We start from the raw sequence: 14,128 nt of genomic DNA on the forward strand, positions 1-14,128 counted from the left end.
TCTAGAATCGGCTTCCTATTTCACAACAAAGCATCCTTCACTCATGCTGCCAAACATTCCCTCGTAAAACGGACCATCCTACCGATCCTTGACTTTGGCGATGTCATTTACATAATAGCCTCCAACACTTTACTCAACAAATTGGATGCAGTCTATCACAGTGCCATCCGTTTTGTCACCAAAGCCCCATATACTACCCACCACTGCAACCTGTATGCTCTCGTTGGCTGGCCCTCACTTCATATTCGTCGCCAAACCCATTGGCTCCAGGTCATCTATAAGTCTTTGCTAGGTAAAGCTCACCTTATATCAGCTCACTGGTCACCATAGCAGCACCCACCCGTAGCATGCATTCCAGCAGGTATATTTCACTGGTCACCCCCAAAGCCTATTCCTCCTTTGTCCGCCTTTCCTTCCAGTTCTCTGCTGCCAATGACTGGAACGAATTTCAAGAATCACTGAAGCTGGAGACTTACATCTCCCTCACTAACTTTAAACATCAGCTGTCAGAGCAGCTCACAGATCATTGCACCTGTACATAGCCCATCTGTAAATAGCCCATCCAACTACCTCGTCCCCATATTGTTATTTTTAAAATCTTTTTGCTCCTTTGCACCCCAGTATCTCACTTTCACATTCATCTTCTGCACACCTATCACTCTAGTGTTTAATTGCTAAATACTTTGCCACTACATCCTATTTATTGCCTTACCTCCCTAATCTTTCCTCATTTGAACACACTGTACATAGATTTTTTCTATTGTGTTATTGACTGTACATTTGTTTATCCCGTGTGTAACTCTGTGTTGTTGTTTGTGTCGCACTGTTTTGCTTTATCTTGGCCAGGTTGCAGTTGTAAATGAGAACTTGTTCTCAACTGGCCCACCTGGTTAACCGAAGGTGAAATAAATAAATAAATAAAAATGACAAATGCTTGCATGGCCATTGATGAGCAAAGATATCAAATTATATGAGGCAGTGTGAGTATAAAAAAAAATCAGCTTCAGAATATGAAGCGGCACCAAATAAGTGCCCGGCCCGACTAAGAGCTCTCTCTCTTTCTCTCCCAGACTATAATCATTCATTCACTCAGTTTCCAACCCAATAATCATTTGTTCTCCACCAATCCGGCTCTTTCGGGGGAAAAGCTCTGCCATTCCCTGGAGTTGTCAAGCCACCCGGTTATTAAGGAGTCATGGCTTTCCCCTGCCAGTTGGAGGGGCCCCAGACCCTGGTCTCTGCAGAGCTGAACTTGTCTGACATTAAGCAAGGCCACATGTGACATGGGGTTGTCAGGGACAACTCTGTGTCACCGAAGCCAAAACATCAGCCACTATAGCGACAGAAATGGACTGGACACACTCCAAGCCCTAGGGGAAAGTATAGGCCTCTCCATATCCATCCCCTTATTTATACAGTCATTTAACCATCCCCACAAAGTGACAAAATATCCAGTATGAGTGTACAAACCTAATGTAGAAACATATCAAATACCAAACAGCCCTATATCCAGTTACGCATATAAGTCCAGCGAGTCCATCTCTAACCAATCCTTTCCTGCCATGTCAAGCACTGAACGCACTGGAGACTGGGGTTTGAAAGGGCTAGATTGGTTACATCACTAGGCTGCAGGATATCATGGGCCTTTGTGTGTGTGTGTGTGTGTGTGTGTGTGTGTGTGTGTGTGTGTGTGTGTGTGTGTGTGTGTGTGTGTGTGTGTGTGTGTGTGTGTGTGTGTGTGTGTGTGTGTGTGTGTGTGTGTGTGTGTGTGTGTGTGTGTGTGTGTGTGTGTGTGTGTGTGTGTGTGTGTGTGTGTGTGTGTGTGGTCAGATATCTGACCACTTAAGTCAGCACTCAGAAACGGCCTCTACACACAAACCAGAGGCACATACACCCTCACATTCCAACCAGTGTAAACTGAAGGCCCAGATATTCTGTACAAGCTCAGTAGACCCACACCACCATGTAACAGCATCAGCACGAGGTCAGCTTGAGAATGAGCCTGTGCTCTTTCGTCTGATGTGTAATATAAAATAAAGTATGACGACATATCGACACATAGGCTTAGAACAGTATGCTGACTAAAGCTGGGCGGTTTGGACAAATATCCATATCGCGATAAATTGACTGAATTGATGCGATAACGATGAATAGAAAGATATGTTTCTAACATTAATGTGAACCATCAACTGTCCCATTAACACTCACCCATTTTAGCAAACTTATTTCATTTCAAACGTCACATTTTTTCTATTATAGGCTACTTATCGTAAACAATATCAGAAAAGTGCCTGCAATAAGTGCCCAATAGACATTCATGGTAAATAATGTATTGTATAATTTTGGAATCACTTTTATAGGAAATAAGAATACAATATGTTTCTAAACACTTCTACAATAATGTGGATGTTACCATGATTACAGATAATCATGAATGAATTGTGAATAACGATGAGAGAGAAAGTTAGAGGCATAAATATCATACCTACCAAAAAACTTTCTCACTCATCATTATTCACAATTTATTCATGACTATCCGTATCATATACAGTTGAAGTCTGAAGTTTACATACACTAAGGTTGGAGTCATTAAAACCTGTTTTTCAACCGCTCCACACATTTCTTGTTAACAAACTGTAGTTTTGGCAAGTCAGTTAGGACATCTACTTTGTGCATGACAATTCATTTTTCCAACAATTGTTTACAGACAGATTATTTTACTTATAATTCACTGTACCACAATTCCAGTGGGTCAGAAGTTTACATACACTAAGTTGACTGTGCCTTTAAACAGCTTGGAAAATTCCAGAAAATTATGTCATGGCTTTAGAAGCTTCTGATTGGCTAATTACATCATTTGAGCCAATTGGAGGTGTACATGTGGAAGTATCAAGGCCTACCTTCAAACTCAGTGTCTTTTTGCTTGACATGGGAAAATCAAAAGAAATAAGCCAAGACCTCAGAAAAAAAGGGTAGACCTCCACAAGTCTGGTTCATCCTTGGGAGCAATTTCCAAATGGCTGAAAGTACCACGTTCATCTGTACAAACAACAGTACGCAAGTATAAACACCATGGGACTATGCAGCTGTCATACCGCTCAGGAAGGAGACCTGTTCTGTCTCCTAGAGATGAATGTACTTTGATGCGAAAAGTGCAAATCAATCCCAGAACAACAGCAAAGGACCTTGTGAAGATGCTGGAGGAAACAGGTACAAAAGTATCTATATCCACAGTAAAACAAGTCCTATATCAACATAACCTAAAAGGCCGCTCAGCAAGGAAGAAGTCACTGCTCCAAATCAGCCATAAAAAAGACAGACTACAATTTGCAACTGTACTTGGGGACAAAGATCATACTTTTTGGAGAAATGTCCTCTGGTCTGATGAAACAAAAATATAACTGTTTGGCCATAATGACCATTGTTAAGTTTGGAGGAAAAAGGGGGAGGCTTGCAAGCCAAAGAACACAATCCCAACTGTGAAACACGGGGGTGGCAACATGTTGTGGGGGTGCTTTGCTGCAGGAGGGACTGGTGCACTTCACAAAGTAGATGGCATCATGAGGCATGAAAATTATGTGGATATATTGAAGCAACATCTCAAGACATCAGTTAAAACTTGGTAGCAAATGGGTCTTCCAAATGAACAATGATCCCAAGCATAACTTCCAAAGTTGTGGAAAAATGGCTTAAGGACAACAAAGTCAAGGTATTGGAGTGGCCATCACAAAGCCCAGACCTCAATCCTATAAAAAATTTGTGGGCAGAACTGAAAAGGCATGTGCGAGCATGGAGGCCTACAAACCTGACTCGGTTACACCAGCTCTGTCAGAAGGAATGGGCCAAAATTCACCCAACTTATTGTGTGAAGCTTGTGGAAGGCTACCTGAAATGTTTGACCCAAGTTAAACAATTTAAAGGCAATGCTACCAAATACTAATTGTGTGTATGTAAACTTCTGACCCACTGGAAATGTGATGAAAGAAGTAAAAGCTGAAATAAATCATTCTCTACTATTATTCTGACATTTCACATTCTTCAAATAAAGTGGTAATCCTAACTGACCTAAATCAGGGAATTTTTACTCTTTTTAAATGCCAGGAATTGTGAAGAACTGAGTTTAAATGTATTTGGCTAAGGTGTATGTAAATGTCCGACTTCAACTGTACATGTGACATCAATATATATATATTTTTTTATTAAATAATTCCAAACACTGATAGGAGATATGTACGCAAAACATGTGCATTTGACATTTTAGTCATTTAGCAGATGTTTTTATCCAGAGTGATTTACAGTAAGTACACTCATCTTAAGATAGCTAGTGGAGACAACCACATTTCACAGTCAAATATACAGGATATGAACAGTCCATTCCAGCTAAACAGTGGATATATAGCGTCCAATTTAGTTTTTCATGAAAAGACACAAATCAGAAAAATTGGTGGATAATGCGTTTTGGGAAAAAACCTCTTCATATGCAGTTCCTAGGCTGATAGGGGCATTAGTGCATAAACCCTTTCAGAGTCACTGTCTTGAACCTTAGATAAAATAGAGTACAAGGCAGAAGTGTTGAGGTGTGATTCTTGGGCAGTAGTCATATACAGTACCTCATTTTCACTACAGGGTGAACCTGAACCATACTGTGCTGGCTCAGATATTTTTGCATGCCGTCCTTTCCAGCTTGGTTCCATTGCCTATGGTGGATGTGTAACCAAACTAGCCCAGTACATCTCGGGCTTAGCTCGGCTAAGTAGTGTGAAAATAGTTCTACTGTACCTGTCCGACACTGCCTTCATAAACTCCTCCAGCAAGTCATCATAGGCCTGGCCTCGAATCCTCTTGTGTCTCAGCCCAATGTATAGAGGGTCCTTCAGCAGCTCCTAGAAAAGAGGGGGGAGAGGGAGGGAAGGTTAGAGTCAGTTCGTACAGTATATAGTGGTAAAGATTTCACACAGACCCAGGGGTGGAGGAGAACTGCTTTTTCCATCTGCGGCAGCTGGGTATGTCACACATACTGTAGGAGCGGACATCATACTGTGAGGCACGCTATGCAGAGACAGAGAGTGTTTGGACTGGTTGGATTCCATTTACTCCTGCATTTTAGACCACTACTTATCCAAAAAAGACTGGGTTAGAGGTCACAAGGCCTCGATCCTTCAGATTCAGCAAAGCCCATTCCCCCACAACCACACTGCAAATCCATCACACACTGACTGTCCTAGCCACTGGATGATAATGGATAGAACTGTGTGACATAAGTAAGATTTACAACTATGATTATGATCTCTTTGGTGTGGAACTAAAAAAAAACATGGGGGAGAAAGTGAGACATGATTTGGTGTTTGGATTTACATTCAAATGAATTGGGAGAGAGAAAAAGGGAAGTATTTGCGTGTACTGTACATTGTGTGTGTGTGTGTGTGTGTGTGTGTGTGTGTGTGTGTGTGTGTGTGTGTGTGTGTGTGTGTGTGTGTGTGTGTGTGTGTGTGTGTGTGTGTGTGTGTGTGTGTGTGTGTGTGTGTGTGTGTGTGTGTGTGTGTGTGTGTGTGTGTGTGTGTGTGTGTGCGAGAGAGAGAGTGTCCATGCACATGTGTGTTTGACAAAGAGTGCGTAAGACAGGAAGATAGTTGTGTGGTGTAAATGTGGGAGACCCCTGCTCTTACGAGGCCTTTCCTTTGTGCCCTTAAGCACTCAACAACCCCTGCAGTACTGGTTCCAGCTCAAGCAATTTATGGTTTTTAATAACCACTCTCAAATGCTATTTCTGGGCAACGTTGTCCCCTTAAAAGTAAAATCCACAGTAAAATGGACAGATAGCACACACACACATTCTCACACAGGAGGCAGCTTGTGTCCTCTTTTAAAAGAAAAAAGAAAACAGTGGAAAAACTAAAGTAGCAAGGAAGAATCAAGTGATATTGGCACACACACACACACACACACACACACACACACACACACACACACACACACACACACACACACACACACACACACACACACACACACACACACACACACACACACACACACACACACACACACACACACACACACACACACACACACACACACACACACACACACACACACACACACACACACTTATCACTGGAAGCCTGAGCCCCCTATAATGTGAACCACGTGTCGTTGATTCCAAAAGAGCAATGAGGAGTGCAGCCTCTGTCAGTTCAGATAGCATCAGCAAATATACACTGAGTGTACATAACATTAAGAACTGCTCTTTCCATGGCATAGACTGACCAGGTGAAAGCTATGATCCCTTATTGATGCCACTTGTTAAATCCACTTCAAATCAGTGTAGATGAAGTGGAGGAGACAGGTTAAAGAAGGATTTTTAAACCTTGAGACAATTGAGATACGGATTGTGTATGTGTGCCATTCAGAGGGTGAATAAGCAAGACAAAAGATTTAAGTGCCCTCGAACAGAGTATGGTAGTAGGTGCCAGGCGCACCGGTTTGTGTCAAAATCTGCAACGCTGCTGGGTTTTACACACGCAAAGGTTTCCTGTGTGTATCAAGAATGATCCACTACCCAAAGGACAGCCAGCCAACGTGACACAACTGTGGAACGCATTGGGAGTCAACATGGGCCAGCATGTAGAACGCTTTCGACAATTGTACAGTCCATGCTCCAAGGAATTGAAGCTGTTGAGGGCAAAAGGAAGGGGGGGGTGTGTGATACCACTGACCCTCACCAAACCAAAAGTGTTGGCCTTATCACCCTTGTTGGTTTGAATTCCATTTTTGTTGGCACTTTTCACTCCTCACAAGGGCTATTATGGGGAAACAAAGTCAAGACTAACTGGTAATGCTTAGATCCCTAAATGACCTCATTGCCGTAGGTAACAGCTCAAATTAAACTTCTGGACAAAAATGTGGAAGTAGTTTGCTGAAGGTTATTGGTAGAATTAATCCACTCTCCCAAAACTGTTCATAGAAAATTGTTGCTTTGGTCAGAAAAGTGCACCGGTTTTCTTTTTTTGTGTGCAAATAGCACAGGTCAAACCTTATCGGCCTATCATACTCCTTTACTAGAGTTTCAAATGCCACTGCTGCTGGCTGGATTTTTATCAGGCCTCGTTTTTGGCTAAAAAACACCACACCCTTTCACCAAAGGTTGGATCAACAGAAAGGAGGAACCAGGATGATGGGAAAGGTGAAATAAGGTTTGGTTACCATCCCCAAGTCCAGTTCACATCCCTCCCCATTCCCCATTGTGTTGCTTGGCGCAGCCTCGTAATACACACGGCTTCATTTACTGCCATTCCATCCTTGAAATATTTCGCTATAGTTAGTCCATTTTATTGCCATCCAAGCTGGCTTGTTATGAAAGTTGTTTCGGTGACGGCCAGATTGAGACAGAGAGAAAGAGGGATTGAGTAACTACGCTAGCCCTGCAGCCCTTTGACTGAGGCCTGGGTTCAGAGGGCCCCTGTATGTGATTTATCACGCACACACTCTACATCAAAGCTTGGTCTACTCTACAAAGTGTCTCTTCTTCGCTGTGGTCAGCTAGTGTGTTTTATTGTGTGTTTTAATACTGTACTTCTTCTATGTCTTATCTATCTCTGGCATGTGTCTGTAAAAGAGAGCCACCTGGAGCCAGGTTTCTTAATCCGGGAGTGGGATGTCCTCCCTAGGATCCTGCCAGTCTTCTACGCCAATCCTGGCCCCCCTGTCTGCTCCACTGTCTGCTTCAAGGGACCGTCCTCCTCAGTGAATTTCATTTTTTTTGTAATTGTCAAACATTTTAAAAGCTATCATTTTTAGATTCAACTATACAAAATATATCCATTTGTCTACCAAATAATTGCAAAAACAGTCTACAGTAGATGGGGTAGTCGGAGGACATCCTCCTCTGGTTACATTTACTTCAATACAAAACCTACAGTAGGGAGCTCATGGTTCTCACCCCCTTCCATAGACTTACACAGTAATTATGCCAACTTCTGGAGGATGTCCTCCAGCCTATCAGAGCTCTTGTAGCATGAACTGACATGTCCACCCAATCAACGGATCAGAGAATTAATCTAGTACTGAAAGCATATGCTACAGCAACAGTAGCTAGCACTGCAGTGCACAAAATGTTGTGAGTAGTTGACTCCCATCAGCATTCAACACCACAGTACCCTCCAAGCTCCTCATTAAGCTTGAAGCCCTGGGTCTCCCTGTGCGATTGGGTTCTGGACTACCTGACAGGCACAACCCATCACCGGGGGCAAACTACCTGCCCTCCAGTACACCTACATCACCCGATGTCACAGGAAGGCCAAAAAGATCATTAAGGACATCAACTACCCGAGCCATCCAGAAGGCGAGGTCAGTACTGGTGCAGCAAAGCTGGGACCGAGACACTGAAAGCTGGGACCGAGACACTGGAAAATAGTTTCTATCTCAAGGCCATCAGACTGCTAAACAGACATCACAGACTCACAAATGCCGACATACAGACTTGAAATCATTGGCCACTAACAAATGGATCACTAGTCACTTTAAGGCCACTTTAATAATGATGTTTACATATCTTGCATTACTCATCCCATATGTATATACTGTATGTTATACCATCTATTGCATCTTGCCTATGCTGCGCGGTCATTGCTCATCCATATATTCATATCTACATATTCTTATCCCATCCCTTTACTTAGATTTGTGTGTATTAGGTAGTTGTTGTGGAATTGTTAGATTACTTGTTGATATTGCTGCACTGTCGGAACTAGAAGCACAAGCATTTGCTACACTCAATAACATCTGCTAACCATGTGTATGTGACCAATAAACTTCGATTTGATTGGAGAAAAGACAATCGTTTTGAACAAATTAATTTCTTAAAAGACGAAGGAGAAACAATAGAGGTTGTTTTTTTCACTTACTTAGCTACGAAATTCAGCTAGCTAGTTTAGCCTATTCAAACACTGCTGAAACAGAGGGATGCTGTTAGCTAGGTGGCTATGACTATCCAATACAACACTGGAACTCTTCAAAGTCAAGTTACGCTTCTGGTTTTACTAATTTATTGCCACCGGGGCCTGCCGGTGTTACTGCTAAACTGTTTACTGACTGTACACTAAGGTTACCGCATCATTATAGCTGGTTTACTAACGTGTTAGTTCTAATAGCTATGTTAACTAGCTAATATGGTGACAATGATCTAGGCTGTGTGTAGCAGTTATGATATGGTTTGGCTTGGAAAGTTTTTTTTGCCTGGTCACATACAGCTGATGTGTTGTGCATTGAAGTCCACAAGTGAAGGGAAAAGGTTAGAGGAGGAGAGCGCATAGATGCGAGAGGGAATACAACGTGGCTGCTATAAAAGTGAACTGTTTGTGAGATCAGGGGTGTATTCATTCTACTGATTCTGTTGAAAAACATTTCTTAAACGTAGCAAAGAGAGCGAAACAGGGCTAAGAGAGCAAAACAGGGCTAAACATACCTGCAATTGTCCAATAGAAAGTCATGTTTGCAACTGTTGGACTAATGATTACGCCCTAGATCAGATAGATGCAGGCAAGATTGTGCAAGGCAGTATTGAATGTGTCTGTCCATGTGTCACTGTGTCAAATTTTTGACTCGACCTGTGTGCACCTACGCTGTAAACTTTCATTCATTGGCTAGGTTTTAGCAACCTCATGATGGGTACAGGGAAAATTAGAGTATCATGTAGTAGCCTACACCTATCGATGCTACATTGAACTAGGTGAATTCCTGTACATTCCTCTCTGCCTCCTTCTTTCCACTCCTCTCCTCTTTTGACCTCACCCTCTCACCTTCCCCCCCTACTCACAAGGCAGGCAATACGCTCGACCTCATCTTTACTAGATGCTGTTCTTCCACTAACCTCATTGCAACTCCCCTCCAAGTCTCCGACCACTACCTTGTATCCTTTTCCCTCTCGCTCTCATCCAACACCTCCCACACTGCCCCTACTCGGATGGTATCGCGCCGTCCCAACCTTCGCTCTCTCTCCCCCGCTACTCTCTCCTCTTCCATCCTATCATCTCTTCCCTCTGCTCAAACCTTCTCCAACCTATCTCCTGATTCTGCCTCCTCAACCCTCCTCTCCTCCCTCTCTGCATCCTTTGACTCTCTATGTCCCCTATCCTCCAGCCCGGCTCGGTCCTCCCCTCCCGCTCCGTGGCTCGATGACTCATTGCGAGCTCACAGAACAGGGCTCCGGGCAGCCGAGCGGAAATGGAGGAAAACTTGCCTCCCTGCGGACCTGGCATCCTTTCACTCCCTCCTCTCTACATTTTCCTCCTCTGTCTCTGCTGCTAAAGCCACTTTCTACCACTCTAAATTCCAAGCATCTGCCTCTAACCCTAGGAAGCTCTTTGCCACCTTCTCCTCTCTCCTGAATCCTCCTAGCCCCCCCCCTCCTCTCTCTCTGCAGATGACTTCGTCAACCATTTTGAAAAGAAGGTCGACGACATCCGATCCTCGTTTGCTAAGTCAAACGACACCGCTGGTTCTGCTCACACTGCCCTACCCTGTGCTCTGACCTCTTTCTCCCCTCTCTCTCCAGATGAAATCTCGCGTCTTGTGACGGCCGGCCGCCCAACAACCTGCCCGCTTGACCCTATCCCCTCCTCTCTTCTCCAGACCATTTCCGGAGACCTTCTCCCTTACCTCACCTCGCTCATCAACTCATCCCTGACCGCTGGCTACGTCCCTTCCGTCTTCAAGAGAGCGAGAGTTGCACCCCTTCTGAAAAAACCTACACTCGATCCTTCCGATGTCAACAACTACAGACCAGTATCCCTTCTTTCTTTTCTCTCCAAAACTCTTGAACGTGCCGTCCTTGGCCAGCTCTCCCGCTATCTCTCTCTGAATGACCTTCTTGATCCAAATCAGTCAGGTTTCAAGACTAGTCATTCAACTGAGACTGCTCTCCTCTGTATCACGGAGGCGCTCCGCACTGCTAAAGCTAACTCTCTCTCCTCTGCTCTCATCCTTCTAGACCTATCGGCTGCCTTCGATACTGTGAACCATCAGATCCTCCTCTCCACCCTCTCCGAGTTGGGCATCTCCGGCGCGGCCCACGCTTGGATTGCGTCCTACCTGACAGGTCGCTCCTACCAGGTGGCGTGGCGAGAATCTGTCTCCTCACCACGCGCTCTCACCACTGGTGTCCCCCAGGGCTCTGTTCTAGGCCCTCTCCTATTCTCGCTATACACCAAGTCACTTGGCTCTGTCATAACCTCACATGGTCTCTCCTATCATTGCTATGCAGACGACACACAATTAATCTTCTCCTTTCCCCCTTCTGATGACCAGGTGGCGAATCGCATCTCTGCATGTCTGGCAGACATATCAGTGTGGATGACGGATCACCACCTCAAGCTGAACCTCAGCAAGACGGAGCTGCTCTTCCTCCCGGGGAAGGACTGCCCGTTCCATGATCTCGCCATCACGGTTGACAACTCCATTGTGTCCTCCTCCCAGAGCGCTAAGAACCTTGGCGTGATCCTGGACAACACCCTGTCGTTCTCAACTAACATCAAGGCGGTGGCCCGTTCCTGTAGGTTCATGCTCTACAACATCCGCAGAGTACGACCCTGCCTCACACAGGAAGCGGCGCAGGTCCTAATCCAGGCACTTGTCATCTCCCGTCTGGATTACTGCAACTCGCTGTTGGCTGGGCTCCTTGCCTGTGCCATTAAACCCCTACAACTCATCCAGAACGCCGCAGCCCGTCTAGTGTTCAACCTTCCCAAGTTCTCTCACGTCACCCCGCTCCTCCGCTCTCTCCACTGGCTTCCAGTTGAAGCTCGCATCCGCTACAAGACCATGGTGCTTGCCTACGGAGCTGTGAGGGGAACGGCACCTCAGTACCTCCAGGCTCTGATCAGGCCCTACACCCAAACAAGGGCACTGCGTTCATCCACCTCTGGCCTGCTCGCCTCCCTACCACTGAGGAAGTACAGTTCCCGCTCAGCCCAGTCAAAACTGTTCGCTGCTCTGGCCCCCCCAATGGTGGAACAAACTCCCTCACGACGCCAGGACAGCGGAGTCAATCACCACCTTCCGGAGACACCTGAAACCCCACCTCTTTAAGGAATACCTAGGATAGGATAAGTAATCCCTCTCACCCCCCCCCCTTTTAAGATTTAGATGCACTATTGTAAAGTGACTGTTCCACTGGATGTCATAAGGTGAATGCACCAATTTGTAAGTCGCTCTGGATAAGAGCGTCTGCTAAATGACTTAAATGTAATGTAAATGGAAATGGAATATGAATGACAGTCATCGAATATGCTGTAATAGAAATAAGGCCATTCTCATGAAAAAAAAAAAAATCTGACTCCCTCATCTTAAAAACGGTACCGACTGCCACAGATCTGTTCAACTGAAGACATGACGCAAGGGAATTATGATCCCCCTGGGAAGAAGTGATCTGGAACACTATCATGCCTCATCAAGACCGGAGCGTTTAGATTCCGTGGAGTCTGGGGGTGGGGGGGGATTTAAGGTGGTGGTCTATTTGGACAGAGCTGGGACAGGCTCTGTGTCACAAATAGACAATGACACTGTCAATCAAAACAAGTATACCCATTAACAACTCCCAGAGTAACTTTAAAGCCCCTGACATTTTCAAAACCTTCCACCCCAGGCATTGACACAGGTCTCACCACTCACTAAAACAACATCCTCAACCATGTTCATAAAAGGTCCATGTATGACAACTCAATGATTGACTTTTACAAGACGCTAGATTACTTTCTTGTGTGCATACTATAATATCAGAGGAAGGAGATACCGTAAAAACAGCTCTGACAGAGTAATAATGAATGAGTTTAATCTCATGTATTGGCTCAGTTGACACAGCACTGAGGTGTTGAGACATGTCGACTTTCTCCCTGAGATACTCATCTGTTGATCGCCTGAGCTGTTCTTTCTGCTTTCAGGTGGAACCGACCCTGTTCAAAAGCAACAGTCAGGGTCTGTTTAGGACAGAGAGGTAGGAGAGGGAGGGAAGAGTGGAGGATGAGGGAGCAGAGTGGGGGGGGCGATAGGGGCCTGTCTGAAGGGATGACCCCCTTTGGGTCCAGGAGAGTGCACCCAACACAAGACAAACAACGCATTGTGTGGGATGACATCACCGGGGTCTCATTTCAGTGTGTGTGTTGTGACACAGAGGTTATACCAGGTAATATCAGTGAAAGAGAAAGGGATAGAAAGAGAGTGAGTGGGAGAGAGAAAGAGCGAGATGAGGGCCAACTTTCCCATAACACTCACTGTTTAGTTTATTTCCCACAAGCCACATTTAGATTCATGGCCATTTAGAAAAAAAAATATATGTGTTGTATACTCACTCTACAGACCTGTTTACTGGGAGAGAAAACAACATGCAGACACAGAGACATGTCTTACTGATGAGTGTGAGTATATATGTCTGTGTGTGGGAAATAGACAAAGGAGAGAGGAAAGAGAGAGAGATGTGCATCTGTTTTTGTGAGTACGTGCTTGTGCATGTGATGGGGTGTTAGAGAGCTGAATGATGCATCAGAAACAGTATGTGTGTTTGTGTGTGAGAGGGAGGAGAGAGCGAGAAGTCCATAGGTAAGCAGGGCTGTGTAGGATTAGCGATGGTTTACACAAGAGATGATCCACTTCCCGCATTCCAGTGCACCTAGAGAAGCGCACGCCTCCAAAGCGCCTTACACAACACAGCACAGCACAGCCCATCCCATGCATCAGTCACATCCTATACAGGAGCTCTGCCATATCCCATCTGTTTACTGGACATGTTCCCAAAACATTCCCCCTTGCTTCATCACGCTCTGGAATTACAGTGCAACACTACCACAGGGAGATCCAGGCTGAGTCTCACATAGCACACTACAGTATTTCCTAATCCCTATATACATTTGACCAGGTCCCACAGAGAACAGGGTGCCATTTTGGACACAACCCCAGTCAAGGTCAAGACGTCGCATGCCTGACCTCAGTGCAGGAGTCCTCATACCTACCCAAGGTCAGAAATAAGCCTCATATTTTCAATTATTTACGGCCTACTTCCACCACTGTGTAGGGACTGGGGCACGGCATCAGGCATCAGACCAGCGTGTCTGAGATAATATATTATGAGTCAAGCCAG

At 45.0% G+C, this 14,128-nt stretch overlaps 1 protein-coding gene across 1 annotated transcript in view; it reads right to left on the reverse strand.

The window, feature by feature from the left end:
* Positions 1 to 14,128, reverse strand: part of LOC123997509 (NADP-dependent malic enzyme-like) — a 134,899-nt gene that overhangs the window by 24,112 nt on the left and 96,659 nt on the right. The window contains exon 6 of the mRNA XM_046301821.1: positions 4,780 to 4,883. Coding sequence (XP_046157777.1) covers positions 4,780 to 4,883 — 104 coding nt within the window. The remainder of the gene's footprint in view (positions 1 to 4,779; positions 4,884 to 14,128) is intronic.

The sequence above is a fragment of the Oncorhynchus gorbuscha genome, linkage group LG15 (genome assembly GCF_021184085.1).
Source record: "Oncorhynchus gorbuscha isolate QuinsamMale2020 ecotype Even-year linkage group LG15, OgorEven_v1.0, whole genome shotgun sequence".
Classification (NCBI taxonomy): Eukaryota; Metazoa; Chordata; class Actinopteri; order Salmoniformes; family Salmonidae; genus Oncorhynchus; species Oncorhynchus gorbuscha.